At 45.7% G+C, this 22,763-nt stretch overlaps 1 protein-coding gene across 4 annotated transcripts; it reads left to right on the top strand.

Annotated features, from left to right (window-relative positions):
* Nucleotides 1-150: 150 nt before the first annotated feature.
* LOC6593123 (serine-rich adhesin for platelets) lies at nucleotides 151-17,085 on the top strand. 4 transcript variants are annotated; one of them, XM_026984980.1, is made up of 15 exons: nucleotides 151-500; nucleotides 8,347-8,760; nucleotides 9,186-9,380; nucleotides 9,441-9,572; nucleotides 9,636-9,778; nucleotides 9,964-10,047; nucleotides 10,124-10,184; nucleotides 10,790-11,656; nucleotides 12,475-12,654; nucleotides 13,097-13,165; nucleotides 13,233-13,558; nucleotides 13,631-14,778; nucleotides 14,856-15,053; nucleotides 15,134-15,295; nucleotides 15,359-17,085. In XM_026984980.1, the coding sequence occupies exons 2-15, from the start codon at nucleotides 8,644-8,646 to the stop codon at nucleotides 15,478-15,480; spliced, it is 3,804 nt and encodes a 1,267-aa protein (XP_026840781.1). In that variant the 5' UTR covers nucleotides 151-500; nucleotides 8,347-8,643; the 3' UTR covers nucleotides 15,481-17,085. The 4 variants fall into 4 exon arrangements, with proteins under 4 accessions (XP_026840781.1, XP_002017622.1, XP_026840782.1 ...); XM_002017586.2 differs by having other exon boundaries at nucleotides 13,230-13,558; XM_026984981.1 differs by lacking the exon at nucleotides 12,475-12,654 and having other exon boundaries at nucleotides 13,230-13,558; nucleotides 15,359-15,480.
* The last annotated feature ends 5,678 nt before the right edge of the window (nucleotides 17,086-22,763 follow it).

Raw genomic sequence — 22,763 nt, 5'->3', positions numbered from 1 at the left:
TGGCAGCACTGATTACGCTGGTAAACAGCTGACAATATAAGATACAGTCACACTGTTACAACAACACCATTCAGCTAATCGGCCAAACTGTAAATTTTGCTCCGTTCGTTCGGTTCGTCTCCCATGTTTTCTATTATTATACCAGAAAAAAAGTGAAAAGCAAAGAAAAACATGCAGCATGTGAGGCCCAGAGTGCTAAGTAAATAGTCTGTGCGCCGTTATCGTAAATAAAGCCTGCAAAAAGCGAGTAGATCTCTGCAGTGAATGTGAAAAAAAGAGTCGCAAGTGAAAATTCCAACTAAAAACCAGCAAACACACACACACACAAGACACTGCCGCACATTCAGGCCGATGTATGTGTGTCGCTCTATGGACGCAATTTTGGTAGCAGGACAGTGGAGCTAAGGGAATCTGGGCCCCGAGTGAATGGTAGAGTGCACTTTGCGACTCTCAGACTCGACTTCCCCGAAAAACGGAGCATTCAAAATAGCACAAGAGAGGTGAGTGCACATCCATGTTCGAGTGCGTGTATCTGTGTGTGAGTGTGTGAGTGGGGAGATATTGCAGCCGCCTGCATTTATTTATATCCATTAACCAGAAATCCATAATGTGCATTGTAATTAGCTATATCTGCGTCAGGCATCATTCGCAACCAGAGGGGAATCGAGCCAAAACAGGAAAAAATACAACAAGAAAATCGATTTTCCTTAACTTACGAATTTTCTACGCCTCACTGGGCTCCACGGAGAGGAGAGCGCTTGGGGAGCCGGCAACGCCGAAGTTGACGTTGACGTCGACGCTGGCGGCGACTACGATGCGGCACCATAAAGTATACATAAATTGAATTTCGAAACACGGAAGCGAGATGGTTGGAGGAGGAGGCTGCAACAGCAGCAGCACTGTTGTTCTTTTTCTCCCATTTGCTGGTGTTGATGATGATGATGATGGTGTGTGTTGTGTTCGTGTATGGATGCGTAAGAGAGGGCGAGAAAACTCGAAAAATCTGACCAGGACACGGTCAGCCAGAGTCCAGTTGTCATGGCCACGAGGCTTAACAAATGATTTTAGTGGCGGCGGCGGCGGCGGCGGAGGCCCCCTGCAAATGGAGAGTGTTTTCCCGGTCATGCGGATGCGGTGCGGCTGGGGCAGCTGTCACTTCACTTACCCACCCTTCTCCCCTCTGCTGACTTTCATGTGTCTGTCTTTTCAGCCTCTCTCCCTTCCTTTCTCTCTTTGCCTACGACGAGAGTGTGTGTGTGTGTGCGTGTGTGTTTTGATGACGGCACTCAGTTTCCGCCCGCACTGATTTTGCCCGTACCAATACCAAATACAGTGTGTCCTCGCAATCACTGACCACCAGCTGCTGGAAAGTATACCGAAAGCTTTGGTATTTCCAGAGTATGCTTCTCTGTATTAGCACTTCATTCAATTAGCAACTTTGGTTGATTTAATTTAGCGAGTGACCACTGTACTAAATCCCGACCATTACCATTCCAGTTTTTGGCACTCTTTTGCGGATGCTGCGTACGCAAAAAGGGGGACGCTTCTATGAGTGGAGTGCCTGGAACTGGGAACTGGGACCTGGCCTTTTTCTTATTTGCTTCCGCTGGGCACCCTTAAATTCTCCCTTTTCGTCTGCTTTGGGTTCGTGTGTGTGTGTGTTCAAGAAAATTACTTTTACGACCATTTAGCATAGGTTTCTTCTTCTCCCCTGCTACTCCTCTCTCATATTTAGTTTTATTTTGATGCGTTTTTAATCAGATTGCGTCAATTTGTTGTTGGGCTAACGATGAGGGCGGGTGGTCGGTTGGTCGGTGGTCGGTCGGTCGCTTGAACGGTTTCCCGGGTTGCGTGTCAAGTGCAGACCAGCACCAGCTGCGTCTCCAATTTTAAGAAATGTCTGTTTCGCATTTGTCTTTCGTTATCTGGAAGTTGGTGGGTCTTTCCACATTCCAATTCGCTGAACCCGCACTCTCTCGCTCTCTCTCCCTCTCTCTCCATAACGTTCGGACAGTTCATTCTGTTGATTCATGGTGTTTACCATCTTCCTCTGCCGCCGCGTAATGATTTCCAAAGAGTTTGACGACTCTTTTTACCGATATCGATAGGGTTTATCTTGGGTATACGTTGATATCGTCTTGAATATCGGATGAGCAGTGTATAACAAATTCGTGGAGTATTCCCTTACACTTTTTTGTTGCTCTTTTTGGACTGCTTCTTCATGGCCCGTAAAGTACAGAAATACATGGGGAAAAGGAGGAATATCTATCATGGCGGCAGCTGTCCAACTCAGCGGCACTGGAACGTACTGGGCCGGCAGCGGCAACAACTGTTCTTGCTGTTGGTGTTGTTGTTTCGCTTGCTCTTGTACTAGAGCTGTCGTCTTCATCAACGCCTCTGCCTCTGTTCGAATGTTTCTTTGAGAGTGTGTGTCTGTGTGTGTGTTGCTGGTATTGCGTTTTGTGTTTGTTTTTAGCATTTGGCTTTACTGTTGTTGCTGGTGTAACAGCAGAAACACACACTTGCACAACGTTTTTACGAAATATCAACGACAAAAGCAGGAACAGACGGCAATCATTATGCATGCAAGAAAGAGATCTCGGAACGCATTTGATCGCCAACTTTGCACATGGCCCTCGTATCGCGTCTCGCGCCTGCGTCTGCGTCTGCAGCTCCAGCTCCAACTGCAACTCCAACGCCGCCGCCATTTGGCCAATATGGCGGCTGTTCTGCCCTGCCCTGTCCTACTCCACCCGTGCCCCTGCCCCAGCCGCTGCCATCGCCGGGCCCAGACGTTGGCCCCACGCAAAAATATTTTTCTTGTGACTCCGCAAACTCAATCGCTTCGTTTGTAGCGTAGTGTGGTGCATTGGATCAATGCCCCCGTAGTGGCAACAACATTGCTTTGGCAGTGTCTGCTCCTCGCTCTCTTATCCACTCTCTCTATGCCAGGTACCAGACTACAGCAGGGGTGTATACGGTATTCGTGCAAATGTCACTCAGGATCATCACGGGCATTGTCCATTGAAAAGACATTTATTGCTTCCAAGAATACGCGGTGGGTTCCACAAGTTAAAAGATATAGGATAGCCATTCGCTCCGACGGAATGTCTATTGAAGTTATACTACCATACGGATTGAGTCTCATTACGAAATTTCAGTTGGATCAGTTTCCATCGGGATAAACCCGAGTAGCGCGTGTATGCCAAAATCAGAAAACCGTCTGTTCAGCTGGATTTTCTGGCGCAGCCTGTGTCTCTCCTTTCGATTTCAACGATAATTGCCACGTGATTTCTAATCAAATTACAGCAGACATACCAGATCCTCGTGTTCAATTGGTTCGATTCTGTTCACATTTAAGTTACAATTTAACCAAAATGGGTTTTTCTTAATTGGAAATCGGATTGCAATCACTCAATCAGTTGTCTTTTCTCTGGTCTTCTCTCCTCCTACAGCCAGCCCCCACTTCAATTATGCATATCACCAAATTGGTCTCCATCATCGTCATACCCTAATTACAGTCAATTACTCTGTGGAATTACTGATATGGGTAGATCTGTGCCGCCAGCTGTTGGTCTGCTGGCTCTTGACGGGGGGAAGGGAGCACTGTTCCAGCTGGAAACGCGATGTGCGTGCTCCATGCTGCATTTTCCTGCACTCACGTACTGGCCGGGGATTTTGCCCAAGCTTAACACCTTTTTTGGGCCGCTTTCCATGGATCATTGGGCAATGGGCCGGAAATTGGGTTACACCTCAGCTACCTTAATAATTTTCTTCTTTTCTGCTGCTCAGGCGGCACCACACTTATCAGATATGCATATCATTTGACTAACTGTAAGACCCACCACCAGCTGTTATCATATCTTTTGTTTGGTCGCGACGTTTGTGGAGCAGTTTTATCTGTGAAAGCCATTTTAATGCTCGCCTTGTGTTTGAACTCCAGCCCAGTTCTGTTGCCCAAAGAAGATCCCAAATGATATCATTATGCATTCTGAAATAGTTGGGAAATCGGATGAAAATCTTTTCAGCAGCTCAATGTAAAAGTTGTGGAGGCTTTGGAAATATTAAAAGACTATCTACCTTAAAGGTGCACCAAGTTAACCTCTTAACTGTCTTTGAGTTCGGTAATACCCTGACAAATTCAATTCATCAAAGTTCTTCTTGCTTTTCAATCATTTTTCTGCTTTTGTATTTTTTGAAAAAACCAAAAGCGGCACGCCTTTCGTGACCAACCCATACCCATACCCAGCCCATACCATTCCAGACCCCAGCCCTGCCTCAGAGTTGATGCGTGGCGATGATTGAGGAGAACCGAGAGAGGAGAGACTTTGGGCTATTTTTGGTAATTGCATGGCCTGCTTTCCACTCTGTACCCGAACCATATAGTTTTTTCTTTTGTGTGTGTTTGTGTTTTTCCCTCGCCCAAACTATTCGAGATCCGATTGAAAATCCAGTGCCAGTGGCCATTGCGTCGGTTCCAGTCCATTGACGATGCGTGCCACAAAACATATTTTCAATAAGACTATTTTCCAGCGACAACGACAAGATTGTGGGTCAAACTATCATATATGTACATATGTACATATGTGTGTATATAGCATACTCTATATAGAGGAAGATGTGTGTTGAGAGTGTGTGTGCGCAATGTATGTATACCAATTTCAATCAGGCAGCATCGTAAACAAAATACAAGCTGAAAACAATCCATTAGCTGCCCCACAATGCTGGCCATTGGAAGTCCGCCGTCGTGGTCGTCATCGCTGGAGTTGTTGCGCCCAGTGCGGCGAATCAAATTAATTAAAGCTCCCCCAAAGAGGGGATCCCTGTGGGTTCCTATGGGATGGGGGGAGAAAGAACTATGAGAGAAAGAAAGCAAGGAAAAGCTGGAAAGATGAACAAGAACGATACAATTGTCGTTTATTGTTTCTTAAGAAAACCGAATTAAAACGTGAAAGAAGCTCCACAGAAAATGACAATATTTGAAGAAATTCGAATACAGAATACTCTAACTATGGAATTCAAGAGCCTTTTTTGTGAGTACCAATAAACTACCGACTCTGTGGTGGGGTCAAGTACATATTTAGCATAGATATGTGCGTGTACTCCATACATTGTCCGTTTCAGGAAGCTTTCAGAGCTTCTCTTCGCCTTCCCCCTTAAAGCCGACTCTAAAAGTCAGTATACCCCTCGTTGAAGCTGGGTAAAAGCTATAAGTCAGTGCCAAAAAGAGCAATTTGTTTGGGTCACCAGAATGAATGCATTTAAGGGCATCTCTGTGAGAGAGAGAGAGGGAGGGTATACCGTATACCGTATACCGTGTACGTGTGGGCACGTTTATGCGGTCGCTGCATTCTGCGTTGCAGCGCGATGAAAGAATTTCTTTGTAAGAAAGTGCCGCGGCCGCGGCCAGAATCAACATCTTTTGTGTCACGTAAACGATCACGAAGAAGAAGACGTCTTGTGCATGTGCCTGTGTGTGTGTTAACCAAGGCTAATTGAACAGGGCAACCTCTGAGTGGAGCTTTTATGGGGGAGAGATGTAATTAATTGCCAGGGGAAGCAAGGGAGATGGAGGGAAGAGACTGCTGCCACACCGAGTGGCGGGGGGTCTAAATGTAGGCCTCTGCAATCACATTAATAATACCAACAACAAAGATAGAGACTATAGCGAGGCATTTGATGCTCTACAGTATCTGTCTTAGATTTTATATACATATTCAGCTAACCAGAAACATATGAAACTGAATTTTGGCTCTGATCAAGCATACATCCCAATATCTGGTCAGGGGTATCATACCGTCTGCCAGGGTATCCAGACCACCGCAACGGCCAAAGTCGGCTCTACCGTAGCGTGGGCGATGCCATCACCACAGCACCATCCGCAACATCATTATCAGCCCGAGTACCATCATCATCATCATCGTTAGTCTTTGTATTGTTCTTGTACCTTTATTAGTTTGCTTTTGTGCTGGACTCAATTTATGAACTGACCCTCAACCCCCACACCCAACCGCAGACTCCCCCCACTCCCCGATGCACACCGCAGACTTTAGAGCCAGGCTTCAGTAATCCAGCTCCAGCTCCAGCTCAAGCTTTGTGTGTGTGTGTGTGTGTCTGGCTGCGGCGCCTCTATGTAGACTCTCTTATCTCCGTTGATGCATTCACCAGCAGCAGCAGCAGCGGCAGAAGCAGCAGAGAAACTTGTTTTGTATTCTAGCTGTTAAGTTATGTTCTCTCATTTCTCTGTCTCTACACCCACTCGCCATAATACGACACAACTACAACTACAACTACAACGCCTATTTCTGGTCCAACTTCTACTCCTACTCCAGCTCCCTCCCCTCTTTGTCACTGTTCTTCCATCTCTTTTTTTGCATTTGGCGCAATGCTAATTCATTTGCATACCAACAAACACACAGCACACAAACACACTAAGCCCCTGGGCCTCATTTTCATTCATGCCGAAGAGCAAGCGTGCGAGAGAAGGAAAAGCAGAGAGGTGTTTAAGAAGGCAGAGAGGGAGAGCGACAGGGAGGTGATGGTTAGGGAGAGTGAGGTGGCAAAAGAGAGGTGGTGATGGATAGAGGAGGGCTGCTACTAGGCTGTGCTGCTGTTGGGAAGGGGGTGGCCCCCGGCATGCTTCGTTGCATTTTAAGTTCATCAACACACACACGCGCATACAATAGACAGAGAGCGAGAGAGAGAGACAAATATGTATTGGTGGCATATTGCCGCCTGACACTTTTTGCTCCTTCACCTTCCCTTCCCCTTCCCACTCATTTGATATTCCAGTCGGGTCTTCTCTTCGGGGCGGACTCTTCAATTAAATTTAACTAGAAAGCAGACAAAAACAAATAAAAAACACAGAGAGAACAAATAAATGATATTTTAGCTGCGGCATATGCATAAGTAATTATTATTTTCCATTACTAGTACAACGAGTGTGTGTGTAAGTTTTTCTAGCATTCCAATAACTCTTCTCTTGTGCTGGAATTCTGAATGGAATTCCTTTGGCATGGCCATGCCGTTTCCTATTGCCGTTTGCTATCATTTATCGCTGTTCATTCCAATGCATGGAATGCATGTATGCCGTATTAATTATTGCCATATTTATAGCTTGTCTCGTTTAATGCCTCAATTAAGGCATTTCACACGCAGTTTTTATGCGTTTTCCATGCACATTTTAAATGGCTTTCCACTGCCCCGAGCTAAAACGTTAACCCCATTCATAAAGAATGCTGCCAACTTGTGCAATTGTGTTCCCATTTTTGTGTCACACCCCAGCACAGCGCAGCCCGCCCCAACCATCCTTCCAGAAGCGGACATGTCCAAAACATGTTGCGCTGTGGAGAGTGGAGGGCGATAATGTGTTTGCTGAATGATTATTTGAAAGTTATTTGGAGAGGGGTCCCCATCCCCCCGTACTTCGCTTGGTCGGTGGAAAGCATCTATAAATAGAATCCAGATGATAAGCCGACAGCTTAGGGAAGCGCTGGGGATGCATGCTCAATGAGGGATTAACAAATTTATGGGAATTCCAGTAGCATGAAAGGGTGCGTGCCGGTGGATCGGGGGGTAGAGATTGTGGAAGGAGCGACCCAATTAAATCAAAGGGAAATACTTGTTCTTATGCAAAATATATTCGATATTTGGAGAGTATAGTGGTTTTCATTGTTCTGTGCGATAATTGGGGACTATGCATATTCCAGTTTATATGGAATAAATATTCAATGATAATTTTAGGAATATTATCTTTGGAAATGTATTGTTATAATATCCTCTAATGATTCAACAACCGGGCATATTATGGGAGTATGATTAAATATTCATAATCAATCAGCCATCAATTGTCTGCTCATATTCCACTCCCCCGCTCCCCCCCAATGATAAAATCTCTTTAATTAAGCATTTTCCAAAGCGAACTTTCCATTTTCATCTCTGTCTGGCTGTCGTCTGTCTTTCTGTCCGTCTCGGGGGTCTCTCCAATTACCAAAAAAAGATCATGTGCATCTTGTTCATCGGGCGTTAATTTTCCCTCCAAATACAGGAAAAACAACAAAATAACAACAGCAAGAAAAACACTTAACAGTTGTTTATGTTAATTACAGAGAGGGACGAGAGAGCGGGAGAGAGAGAGTGGCCACCACACACATAAATAATAATGCTCAACGCACAAATTGTGCTTCAGTTTGGGCTGGGGTTTGGGTCTCGGGTTTGGGTCTCGGGTTTTGGGTCAGCGATCCCAAGTGAACGTTTAATTAGCATAGGCACTGCACAGCACAGCACACCCTCTTCTCTTAAAGCGATAAAATATGTTTAATAAATTCCCATAAATTCCACTTGCAGATGATCATCATTGGACGCCGATGATGATGATGACAACGACGACAACGACGACGACGAAGACGACGACTGCGACTGCTCTGCTAATGAAGATGATGTAAACGAAGCCAAGCAGCACACTCTCCTCTTTCTTTCCACTTTTGTGCACCGAAACGAAAGCGAAATTTGAAAGCAAAAGAAATCGAAACAAATACCACCACTGCCACATAATATTTCACTGAATTGAAATCGAAACTGCATTCTTTACACACACACATATACATATACACATATCTGGGCAATCGCCAAACGAATCGAAATATGAGATTGTCGCGGTGCTTATCGGTCAGTGGAGACCGCCTGCTCCTCCTGCTGGCGGCCACACTAGCCATCGCCCTGGTGCAAGCGGAGCGGGACTTTAACGTGAACGACTCTCAGGTGAGTAATGGGATTAAGAAGAGATTAATGGAGTTTAATGAAGAAACATACTCAATCACATAACATCTAAGATTTTAGTTTGATTAAATGCGATTAGATTATCTTTTATAATCTCAAATTCGATTTTGGCGCAAAGAATCCGTTCTAGAACCGATCTATAAACAGTATAGAGCCGTACTGTTTCCCCTTTTCGATTCTGCCTCAAAACAAGAGTGCACTCCTACAAGCGTTCACTGTAGAACGAAGCTCTGTGTCTCTGGCCTGTCCCTTGTCTGGCTAACTTTGATGGATGATGCGTGACGATTTTCATTTGAATTATGCAGTCGGCGACTCCGATTCGATTAGATTGTCGTCGCCACGATAATGGCTTGAGCAATAAACCACAGAGCTGTTTGTCATGGTCGTCCCCCCTTTCCGTATTGTAGGTGCCTGTCATTGAGCCAAAGGATGTGCCCGCCTACAAGCAGGATCCCTATGTGACAGAGCTGATGGGATGCCAGAACCAGCAGAACGAGATTGTGCTCTCGCTGCTGCTGAAGAAGCACGACTGGAGCGAGTTGACGGCCACCAAGCGAGCCCATGTTCAGGCCAAGCTGGCCAAGTTCTTTGCCATACCCAAGGTAAGCTGCAGGATGTTCCATACATGTCTCAATATACATATATTGTTGTATGCCAAACAGGAGTTCATTTCGTTGGATTCGGTGTCGAAGCGGGAGCTCAGGTCCATGCACAAGCTGGCCATGAGGAAGGGTGGCAAGGGGAACAAGAATATCGAGACTCTGAATCGTCGTTTGGGACGAGCCAGTTTCATGGTTTGTATTTCTACTACTGGTTCCACATTTTGTTTGTTACGACTTTTGTTTTCTTTTGCTCAGATCGGCTGTGGTCCAAGCTACTTTGTCATGGGTGAACCGATAGCCAAGCAGATTGCCCACCAGGTCAAGGATGGCACTATTGGTGCTCTGACGGAGGAGAACTTTGGTCTGTGGTTTATTTGGCGCAAGGAATTGAAATCCAGGTGGGTGCACGAACCAAACGAACCACAGAATACGACGGTTTAAATGGAATAGCTCTTAAGAAAGCTATTTTATATTAGGAATGCATCAATCAAAGAAGAAATAACTAATGTTCATTGAGATATGACATATGCGCATAAATCACACCGAAAGAATGTTGCCCTGACGATCCTCCTTTCAATTCTAGATCCCATCGCCGGCGACGTCAATCGGAGGGTTCTGGAGCCGACGATGATGACTACGAGTATGAAGATGAGGGAGAGGAAGCTATGTAAGTACTACAGACAGTCCCTGTCTTCTGTGCCTCTTCTGAGTGTCTGTCATTTCATGTTCTATCTTTGGAACAGTGAGCCAAGCACGGAAGTGCCCGCGGTGACTACGCATGCGCATCGTCATCATCATGGAGTGGTGAGTGTTCCGATTGATTACTCAATTGGTTATATGTACCTACTACATACCCAATATTTATTTTGGTTCATTCTCTCGGTGTTTTTATTATCCGTTATCCGTTAATCCGTTTAAATGCGAATACTCCGAGGTTAATGCATTGTGGATGGTGTTGAACTATGTACGAGTATATGTATAACGTATACGAGTCGAGATTCCGTTATTATTTCCGGAAGTCACAAGTTTTTTTCTGTTCGTTTTACAACACTGCACTTTGTTAATAACAATTCGCACAGCCACAAACACACAAAAAGAAAACACTTTACATGGAACACGGATACACCTACACACATACTATAGAAACACATACATGCATACATATATCCGATATCTATATACATATTTACACTATAAATAACTGTAATTCATCATATGGTGTATACGTTTTTTCTTCTCTTTTGCCATTTCTTTCTCGCTCTATCTCTCTCTGTCTATATATCGCTCTCATTGTGTTCTCTCGTTCTCTCACTTGTTTGATGAATGTTTAAACTGAAATCGATATCGATATCGCCATCGCAATCCAAATACTAATCGTAACTAACAATCGAATCATCGACTAACCCAAGTCGGAGGGGGATTCTGCCTCTGCGTCTGCCACTCCCTCGGTGGCCAGTGTGGAGGAGGAGATCGAGGAGAGCGTCTCCAAGCTGGAGTCCGTGATAAGCAAGACTATTGAGAATACGAAGAACATCAAGGAGCTGGTCCCAGTGCTCGGGCCGTCGTCCGTCGATGAGGGTGGTGCTGGTGCTGACGATGATGATGATGTAGAGGATGTGGAACTTCAGCAATTGGGCGCCGCTGCAGGAAAATTCCAGGAAAATTATGTGGACACCACCACAGCGGCTGCCGCAACAGCCACAACTGGGATGCCTGGCTCTGCCACGGACATGGTAAAGTCCAGTTACATGGAGGAGGAAGCAGGGAATCAGGTGGATGCCGTTGCCGTCGTAGATGTGGATGCTGTTGCCACACTGAGCACCGCTGATAACACCACACCCCCACCCATATCGGGGTCCTTCTCTGGCGCCACACAGCACAGCAGCAGCAGCAGCAGCAATAGCAAGCAGAAGCCATTCTCACCCTATGATGCCACCTCCTCAGTGTCAGTGTCCTCCTCCTCTGTTGTGCCATCAATCGAAGCTGTTGAAACGTCTTCGTTGCCATCCATGTCCACCTCTACATCGGCCACAGGGACCTCCTCCTCCTCATCCTCATCATCACCCTCAACATCATCCCCATCCTCTCACATTGTTGCCATCACAGACATTGTATTAGACAGCAACAACCATAAAAACAACAATAATACTCTAACAACTTCATCATCATCTGCATCATCATCATCTGCAACAACAACAACTACAACAATCACACCAACAGCAACAATGTCAACTACAACAACAGCAACAACAACACTGTCTGAAATGTCGCCAAAGGTAAATGATGTCGCTTTTGTGTGAACGCGCCCGTGATTGTGTGTGTTGTCTCTCTTGTCTCCTGTCTCTTGTCTCTTGTCGTTGTCACATCTAAACTGTTGTCCTCCCTCCCCCTCTTTATGTGAGTGTGTGTGTCTCCTCCAAACAGCCAGGAGTTAGCTTAGTTCTGTCTCTCTCTCTCTCTCTCTTTGCCTCTCCATCTCTTAATCTGTAACTCTCTTGTTTTTCTTTTATATTGATATTGTATTTTTATTGCCTTTTGTCCTGTGTAAAACGAGAGTTGAACTTCATAAAAATGGCTTAACAACATCCCTGTTGCTGTCATAAAAGACTTTTAGTGGAGTTGTGTTTGTACATAAATGTTAGCAAACTAGATAAAGAAGTGTATGTAGATATAGTTAATATATATGTATTTATAAATTGTACATATGTATATGCTTTTAGCTGCAGATTAATTTGCTTGTTGACAGTTAGTGTTTGTAAACGATCGTCGGGCTTTAAATGAGAGCTGCAATTAGTGTTGGAAAACTATTGCCCAAGGATGCTTTTTCTGTGACTGGTTCTTCGGCAGTTTATTCGGGGGGATACTTTTCTTTTTGTACATATTCAACAGTTCTAAAGAGCTTTTAAAGATTTAAATCAGGAAAACTAGTCGTTTGATATTTAGTTGTGGGTTGGTGTTGAGACATTTCCAAACAAACCCAGAATGAGGTGATAAATGTGTTGTATGGATCTTTGGCTGCTAGTTTTTGACCTTACCAGAAAAAAAAAACAGCAAAAACTTATTAAATTTATGTTGAAACTCAAACCAAAAGCAGCCAAATGCAAATGATTTCGAGCTGAGCAGCTTTCCGCCCATCGAAGATGTTGAAGATGCGACAACGATACCAACAACAGCTGCTGCTGCTGGTGAAACAACAGCAAGAACGTCCTCCTCGAGCGAAATCGATTCTCACGTAGTAGAGTCCACAGCAACGCACCGCACAATTAGTTCTAAGGTGAAATGCCGCATCGCCATTGCATTGCAATTGCAGAAATATAGTTTTTAAGCTTACAAGTCGATCCATAGATGTTGCACCATTTCCCCGACCTCGAGCCCGCCCCGCCCACTGGTTTGTCCTGAATCCAATTAAGCGCGGAATATTCCTTCCGGCCGAATGCACTTACTAGCAGCATGTGGCAATTAGTGAACCAGATTGCGCCCCCTCTCCACCTCCTGCATGAGGTCCTTGGTAATTGCATGCCCACTGTCTCCACACACACACACATACGTATACGTATACGTAATCCTACCTGTTTTTGCACTCGTACTTGGATGTTGTACTAACACTAACTCTGCCTGCCCCTCCTTAGCCGCAGACTCCTTCAGCATGTAACTTAGAGCCATCCATTGGCACCAATTAGTCATCTCAATGCTAATGATTTACCTGTAATTCCCAGGAAGGAGAAGCCGATGCCATCAGCACCCCCAACAATAACAGCAGCGGCAGTGGAAGTGGCAATAATGAGGTATGGGCTATATCACGGGCTCCTGGCAACGCTCAAATCTCCTATTAATCCCTCTCATCGACAGCAGCTGTTCCCAGGCTCTTCAGTGCCCCCCTCTACGGTGGCCACGACAACACCTGCCACGCCCGAGGCGACCAGCACCGTCAGTACATTCTCCTCGACGGATTATGTGGAGCCGCAGCCGGAGAACAGTGTCCCGATTATCAAGACGCGCCTGCAGAAACTGGCGGTGACCTCGGGCAAGGCTTTCACCATGATTGTGCCTGAGGATACCTTCTGGGATGCCGAAGATCAGGGCAACCTGCGTCTAGAGCTCACCGACAAGGATGGCCACGAGCTGAAATCCAACTCCTGGCTGCAGTTCAATGCCGATAAGCGGGAATTGTACGGACTGTAAGTAAATGAGTTATGTTTCTATGCAGGATGGAAGTTTATAATGTGTCTGTCTCCTCTGTCCCTTTGCAGACCTTTGGACGACACCGTGTCGCGTTGGCAGTATCGCCTCTCTGCCACAGACTCGGGCAACGCCACCGTCACGGAGACGGTGGAGATTAGCGTGCAACAGCACCGAGCGGTGCGGACCATCAACCACGAGATCAGCATTCTCGTGAAGATCAACGAGAAGCACGGCCACAACATCGACTGGCAACTGAAGCTGATCAATGCCTTGGCTCGAACACTGGATGATGACAGCAGCTCGGCAGTAGTAGTACGCGAGATCCGTCAGACCCCACAGGACCCACACAGCGCCATCTTCGTGTACTTCAACGAGACTCTGCCGACCAGCGACTGCCCCGAGAAGGAGCTGAGCGACCTTGTTAGCCGCCTGGATGCCCAGCGTCTGAGCGATCTGGTGCAGCCGCTGCTGGGCATCAAGTCGATCACTGGCCAGCTCATTGGATCGTGCCAGAAGGACCTAACGAAGGTGAAGCCCACTATGCAGATGGCAAAGAACGTGCCGCCGATGCCGCGCAACCAAGTGGATCGAGTGAACGCCAGCGTAGGACAACTGCTGGTGTTCAAAGTGCCGCCAGACACCTTCTACGATGCTAATGATAACGACCTGACCCTCACCCTCAAGTCCAAGGAGCACAAGGAGCTGAGCACTCGCCACTGGCTGCAGTTCGACTCGAAGAACCAGGAGTTCTACGGCATCCCAAAGAGTGGCGACACCGGCTCCGAGGAGTACCTGCTTGTGGCAGAGGACAGCGGCGGTCTCAGTGCCCACGATGCCCTTGTCGTAGTCGTTAGCCATCCGCCCAAAAAGGAGTTTGGGGCCTTTTTCAAGGCCTACCTGGCAATTCGCCATGAGAACTTCAATGCTGAGCTGCAGCGCAAGTTTGTGGAGCGCATAGCCAGGGTGAACGGCGACGCCACCACCAATCAAATCCAGATCCGTTCCATCAACATCCACCACGACTCGGACGGCACAATCGTCAACTTCTACAACACGTCGCTGTACAAGCATCACAACCGCTGCCCTGAGAAGGAGCTGGCGGCCACGCGCAGTGTCTATCTGGTCGGCGACAGCCTGAGGGATAGCGTGAAGCGGGCCTTGGGTCCAGAGCTGAATCTAACAAACTTTTCGGTGGCTCCTTTTGGCAGTTGTCATCGTAAGAATATTTTCTGAGATTTCCCCATGGAAGCAGAGCTAATTTGGTTGTCCTTTGCCCATCCTTTCTTTTTCCAGATGCCGAGAACATAGACATCACAAACGAGTTCGTGCCCACACGCACTGAGGAACCCAGCCAGAAGTCCACCTTCAGCGAGGAGTACTTGGCCAATTTCATTTTGCCCGCTGTCATCATTCTGGTGATGATAGTGCTGGCCTCTATCGTGGCCTGCTGCCTGCACAGACGCCGCCACAAGAGTGGTAAAATGGAGCTGGGTAAGGAAGCGGGTCGGGTCTCTCTCCATTTCTGTGTGCATTTCGTCGAGAGTCAAATTCAATTTCGGTGTCCTTTTCAGGCGACGAAGAAGAGCGCAAGTCCTTCCGGGCCAAGGGCATACCAGTCATCTTTCAGGATGAGTATGAGGAGAAGCCCGAAATCGGCAACAAGAGCCCCGTAATACTCAAAGACGAGAAGCCACCGCTGCTGCCACCGTCCTACAATACATCAAACATGAATGGTATGAATGTATGCAAGCCATACCCATTGCTCAAAGTCTAATCTGTGGCAAATCTCCTTACAGGCGACAATGATGTGGATGAGTATGTGCCACCGCCGGCTGTTGTAGTCGGCGGTCGGGAGGTGCGAGGGAAGTCACCCGCCACGCCCTCCTATCGCAAGCCACCGCCATATGTATCGCCATAAATCATTGTCAAGAATCAGCAGCAAACGAAGCCGCAACAGAAACCGAAAGAGCAACAGCAACAATAATAACAATCGCATCGTATTAACCACACAATCTATATATATATATATAGATATATACAATCATACATATATATATATATACATCTACCGATTTGGCACAACTTATATATGCAACTAAGCAAAACTCTTTTGTATATATCCAAGTGCGAATTGGTTTCTTTTTGGACTAGCTATTCAAATGGAAGCAAAGGATATTCCGTGAATGAATAGAAAGGATATTCCATATGGAAGACGAAGGGTACGGTACTCAATGTTGAAGAGGCAGGACGATGTTTTGTATTAATCACGAAAGAAAAACAATCAATTAACGATTTCAGTGCGAACAACTGACAAACTTTGTAGCTTAAAGATCGAACACCACATTTGAAAAACACTAAACAAAACACACTATTCAGCATATTATTTATTTAGTATGTACTCTAATTTATATGTATACCACGAGCCGCGAACCACATCCACATCCACATCCAGGAACACGAAATGGAATGAAATTTAGTAGACAAGCAACTAGAGCTTGAAAAGCAAACCAGCACACACATACACGAGCCCATTTTAAGCATAGCATTTAAACAATGGTAATACTATTGACTAAGTTAGGCGCAAGACGCCTAGAGCATGTCCCTTGTCTGGTTTTTAAGTTTTATACCGTAAGTGAGTTCTATGCATGCTTATACACTTATACAGGAGTTTCCGCTTAATATATGCTTAAGCAGAATCGTTTGCAAAAATGTCAGTTTAACTTTTTATTAGCGGAACACCAGCCGCACTGGAGAAGCACTTCCCCGGCTGCTTGATGGGTTACCCAAAGAAGAGCTTAGTATTTTATGTTTTATTTGCAAGGAAGATAAGCAAAAAGGGACATGCGAGGAGGAGCTTTGATTATCTTTAGTTGTAAGAACGAAAACAAGCCCACAATAGAGCTGCCAATATAAATAGGATCGAAATTGCCGGGTTTTCTTAAATACAAATCAATTCCTAAATGCCCACAAGTGCTTCCCACATACAAACATACAAAACCACACACACTCAACCAACAAACCATATCCACAAAATACACACACAAAAACTAATTATATACGAGAAGATTACTTAAAGTAGAAATTAGTTTTAACAAAACAAATGATTTATACCAGCTCCCCAAACTGGACCATTGTTCACTGTCCATTGCCCTGTGCTACAATGGTGCGAGTGGAGTTTTATTGTATTTATTTAAGAACCCATCAATTGTACTATCTGTAGCACGTAGAATGAAATTGATTTTATACGATGAAGCCCCTCCAAAAGAATCCATAAGTAAGAGCAATAATTGCATGAAAAGAAATTGAATTACTTTACTCGTACGTAAATATGAGGAACAATTGCCTATTAAATTAAGTATAATTAACTGATTTGCATAAGGCTCAATCGCCGAGCTGATTTACATGATTTACATTTTGTATTTGGTAATAGAGCCACGAAAAGCCACAACAATAGCAATAATAACCAAACAATCAACAACAGCGGTATCAATTTATTTTGAATAAAAAAAATGCCAAAGATACACACGATTTTTGTTTTATTTTGTTTGCTATTAAATAGAAATCAAAACCATATTAAATTATGACACACACACAAGCACACAGTAAGTAAATAAGCTAATAAAATGCAAATATACTAAATCGAATCTATATTTGTGCAAGTTATTAATGGCCCTTGTCGGTCGGTGCGTAAATTGCTCATTTAAATAATGTATTAAAAAAAAGCTGATGTCGGTATACATCAACATATACCATGCATATATAACATATATACAATACGATATGCCATTTAATTGGTTCAATTTGAAGGGAGTTGTACCCTCCAAACAGGACAAACACGGACACACTCACAATAATTATAATAATTATTGAAAATAACTATAAATTGATAAATACGAGTAATTGTATTGCCCCGTACAGGGTATATGCATGTGCGAATACTAATAAACATTTATATATATATATTTTGATATAAAAGGAATTTGGGCGTTTGATTTTTAATTGCCATACCCCCTCCCCTTCCGTTTCTCATATTCCCATGTACTCATATTCCATTAGTGCTGGTCTTTCCTGGATATTTGGGGGGGAAATTCAATCTATGGAAATTCCCCAACAAATTATGGAATCAAAGCTAGCAGCCGGCAAGGCATCGAAAATTGGGATGAACATGCAACGAAAAGCTGAGATAACACGACAGGTAGGCTAGTTTTCCGGCTCCGAAGCGTGTGATACACTTGCAGATCCAACACTTGATCAAAATTAAATATAGCAAATCGTGAATCGACTTAATCCCTCACGTTTTTGTTATGCGCTCTCCGAGACTAGAGACGGATGTAGTCGAGGCTGATCCGAGCTCCTCTGCGTGGCCAAAGTCTAGTCAAAATCGTAGTACCCTTCGGCAAAGGGCATACAGAAAAAGTCAAATCAAAAGCATTGCCATAATGAAGTAATACAAATTTGTTTTTCTTGATGTTGTTGTCGCCTAATAAAGACAGCTTCTCCTGCTGGATCTACCCTCCCCCCGAGCACTCTCCGTTCTGGCATGCTATTGATTCCCGTTACTTTGACAACCAATATACCGCTGGAGATGCTTGCGCAGAATGTATTGGTATGTCTGTGTATGTGTGTGTGTGTGTGTGTGTGTGTGTGGGTGCGTGGATATTTGTTTGGCTTCGCTGGCGACCTGGAACAATTCAGCCCCACTCCTCCTGTCTATCATGCGAGCACACACACATATTGCATATGTATGTACATATGTATGTATGTACAAACGGCGAACACATGGCGGATGTGGCATTGTTGTTGCTGTTACTTTTATTGTTATTGTTATTATTATGTAATGCAGTCATTTAATTGGTAACAAATTCCATTGTTCAGCTCTGGCTTTGGGCTTCTCTGCTCGCTTCGTTTGTACGCATTTATGACTTTTCTACGAAGAAGGAGACCTAAATAGCACCATTCCTAGCCCCACCAACCACCAACCCATCACTCCACATGTGTGTCCTGCTCCTGGCTGTTTTGGCATAAATGTTTTTGCCTTTAATGCCACCCCACCCCACCACCACCCCAACACCCATACCACAATCTACACTCCACACCTGGAAAACAAAACAGATTTTGTGGCTGATTCTTGAACATTTGCTGGCGCTTGTGCCTTTTGGCACTGGCTTTGGGAATGAAAAATCATAATACGATTACATGGACTGTAATTAAAAAGTCGGACAACTAAAACCACAGCAACAAAAACAGTTATGCTTAAAGCAATACGTAAATGCATAACGGGATTAGTTGCATGCTACACTTTGCGCAGCGTGCGGATGGGAGGAACATCATTTCCATCTCGGTGCTCATCCTGATTGTCTGCACTTTGGCCTAAACAGCAAACAACTACTAAGCTTTTATTTCCTATTATTTTACAGAGAACGAAACCGAATTGCATTTTGCATGTCCCGCAAGAGAGTGAACATCTTCGTCTATTCGATCATTGCCCTCCAATGAGGGGACGTTGCCAGGATGTACTATCTCATTGCTAATCGGGATTTGGTTTCATTTGATGAAGTTTTGGTGCTTAAAGACTTTTATCAATGCTAAACAGCTGCTGTCACCCGAGTCCTTTTCCCTGTCGTTGCCATAACGCTCATTATCGCCACATCCTTTGACCCGTGCCATCATCAGTTCTGGTGACATTTTGCCAGCCTTTGCAGCCCCTTTTTGCATTTTAAGTTACCAAACGAACAACCCAGCTAATAATTAACTTATAATCTTACATGGCACCGGTTGCTCGTCGCCCAGACAGATGACCGTACATTTTTGTTATAATAAATCTCAGGCTCCGATGAGCTCCGAACAGCCGCCAGCCAGCGCACCAAAGAGCAAAGAAGTCCCTGTACATATGTATGTATAAGGGACACAAGCATATGAATAGCATTCACTCTTTTGTTTGGTTCGACAGCGACTGCAAACAGTACACAGAAACGGGATATTTTAGTCGGTTTTTGCCTTTGATCATTGGTCCATGAGGGTCAAAAAAATCGCTGCTGCTGGGCCACGCCCATTCAGCGTAAAACCTAGCTCCCTTTGTGCTGTGCAAAAATGTAAATTTTTTGTGAACTAAATAAATGAAAAATGAAACAGTACTCGTACGGTAGAGCGAGCGAGATGCATACATATATGTTGATCACTACTGGAAAGCCTTTGGCCAAAAGAGATGGCAGAACGTGCTCATGATCTCTTGCCATTACTCTTGCTCAATTGGGAACGTTCAAGCAGAAGAGAGTCCAAAAGAGAGCTCCTGTTTGCTTAGCTGAAATTACATCAAATAGGAAGCATGTCCACCATCTAGTATTCCCTCCCCCCCACGGCTGACTTCTCACCGAGTCAGTGTAAACATCTGGTAAACACACACAATCCAAGATGTGCAGATGTGGCAGCAACAAATTGAGATTAATCACAGAACAAACCCGGGCCAAAAGCTCAAAAGGTGACAAATGCCGGAACACACAGAACACAAATGGAAGAGGGAGATTGAGATATGTGGGGGAGACCGAGAGAATGTTACAAACCCAATGATTTGTATAGTAGAACACACACATATCTCCAAGTTGTAGATACACATGCGAGTATATTTAAGTTTCCTTGCAATTGAACAACAGGCGACAGAAATCGTTTGAAACGAGACCAAAGGACAGCATTTAGAGCTTGGAGGGAAGGACACAAATCAATTATATTGGCAGTGGACAAAAGACAGAGTGTCGACCGAAAAAAGAAAATATTGGGAAAAATAATGTACAGAGAGCACAGAGGAAAGGAGAACGGAACAATGGACAATATTGGCAACCTGCTGCGCTAATGCCGGTCGCAGACAAACAATCACCACACAATCGCCCGGCATACAAAGAGGGAGTCCGGCACAGGACACACATATCATGTGAACACAGACAGGCGGCCCCCCTGTGGGCTCCGCTTGCAAAGGAGCCGTGGTCAGGCCATTGTAAACCAATTGAAAAAGCCTTGGGAATGGAGGCGGGTCTGGTGCTGGTTCCGTGGGAGTCCGTGGATATCCCTGTCGAGGCCACTCTATTGGGGGGATTTAGGTAAATTGCTTTTATTGCATACAGTTCGTGTCGCCATTCGAACTGCACTTAATTTCAATCAGGCGCCCGCTGCTAAGCCACTCCAGCTAATTGTTTGGTTTTCTCTCTCCTGCGTCTGCTTTTTCGGGGGGTCCTGGTGCTGCCAATCGGGCATCTTGAGTTCGAGTCCCTGGCTTCTGAGTCTGTGGTGGAGGACCAAGCTAATTTGCAAATGCTGTGCAAGCTGCCTAGGTAACAGCGACCTCGAAGCACGGCATCCACCTACTCATGCAGCCTGCTCAGCGCGACTTAAGCTGGCTTAAAAATCAACTCAAGAGTGAAGAGTATTCTCCTGGAGAGGGTACAGTGCAGAGAGGGTCGGGGCTCTTGCGTGTCATCCAGCAATGCTGTAAAATTAATTGTAGTGCTGTTACTGCTCTTCCATCCCGCGGTGGATGCCGGGCACTTTATAATTTCACTTGGGCAAAAGTGTATATCATTAGCCTGGAAACATTCCCACTAATCTGGAGGGTCTCTCCTCCAGCATCCCAGCTGACAGCCTCCCATCATCCCATCTCTCCTGGCTAAAGCTATCCCCCAGTCAAAGTCAATCCTCTGCGGCTAATGGAAGTTGCTTGTTCGCTCTCCCCCCTCCCCCTCCTGCGCCTCTTAGTTGTTGCATACTTCAGACGCGTGCCCTGGCAACGCATCAATAACGCGTATCCGCCCTGTATTAAGATTACGTTTTACATTCGCTGAAATCTAAGAAGCTCCAAAAAGTGTTGCCTACTTTGAAGCGCTCGGAAAGTTCTCTACTCCTTCAGTGCCTTTGAAATGGCAGCCCGTCCCAACGCAACACAATTCCCATATGGCAGGCAGATGTCTAGCTGTGGGAGGGGGGCCAAAGGCTGTGACCTCATTTTTGAAATCGAAAAATCAACCGGCGCACAACCAGCACTGGTTCCCCAAGGAAGCTCGATCAACTTGGATTTAATATAGTTACCAGCACAAGCCCGCGGAGAGGAGAAGGACTACAAAGTCAATGCCTGGGACTCCGACTTCGACTGGGATTGGGGGACCGGGACCGGGACCGAGACCGAGACCATATGGAACGGAGGTCCAGCCTGTCTGGCTTGGTGTATGAGTGCTCCTCTCTTTCAGTTCTCAGGTTCCCATTGAAGCGGCAACAATAAGTAAATTAAAACCAGAGCTGCATGCCACATCCCAGGGAGAATGGAGAACTGGCTGGGGCACGCGCTTTGAATACGTTTAACGGATATGAAATGAAATGTCCCGGCCCCAGAGCGGCCTCTCACCAACCCACAGAGCGCGTAAATTAAAACAGCCACGACGCTGCCGTTTAGTGGTAGACTATGAGATACCCTTTAACCATGATTTTGTTCAGAAAGAGGGATGACCAATGTCTAATTCGGTTGCTCTCAGAGGATCTTTCCGTTCCATGAGCAGCCTTGAGTTGCAAGTCACAATAACTTCAGCAAGGGTATAATGAAGCAATGTGGAACGATATTAACTCGTGTCACCCCCCCAGAGAATGTAGACAGAGGAGTGGAGCGGGGGAATAGGTCACATCTAGTTGTCGTTCACGCATCCGCACGCACAGCTGGCTGGCAAGCAGACTGACGCCAAAATTGTGGCTGACTTCACAGATTTTTCATGTCGCTGACGGGATGACGGGATGACGGCTTAACTCCAGCTCCATCTTCGGCTCCGGCTACTGCCTGGCCAGGAGTAGAAGCAGCAGCCACGGCACCCGACCGGAATGGCTGGACGTTCGGGCTCGTTAATGCCTCCAGCGCCGCAGGCAACAAGCTTGAGCCGTGCCACAGTGTGCGCCACACGAAGGCAGCTGCCTTATCTAGAGCCCCGTCTGAGGTTCGACTGGGTCTGGCCCACTGTACGGCTCACGTACGGCGGCGTCTTCATGTGACTCTGTGTAGGTGACATGTCCATGTCCTGACACGCCATGGAAGTCCTCGACGTAGTCGTCCTAGCCGGCGCCAGCTCATCAGCTAGTCCTGCCTTCTCATCTTGCTGCCTGCCATGGCAACGTGCTCTTCGGCTGATCCTTGGGGAGAAGGAGGCGTGCAGAGTCTGAGGCTTGAGGAGCTCC

Source organism: Drosophila persimilis, unplaced genomic scaffold (assembly GCF_003286085.1).
Source record: "Drosophila persimilis strain 14011-0111.01,24,50 unplaced genomic scaffold, DperRS2 tig00000002-arrow-pilon, whole genome shotgun sequence".
NCBI classification, from domain to species: domain Eukaryota; kingdom Metazoa; phylum Arthropoda; class Insecta; order Diptera; family Drosophilidae; genus Drosophila; species Drosophila persimilis.
This window is presented reverse-complemented; position numbering and strand designations above follow the sequence as displayed.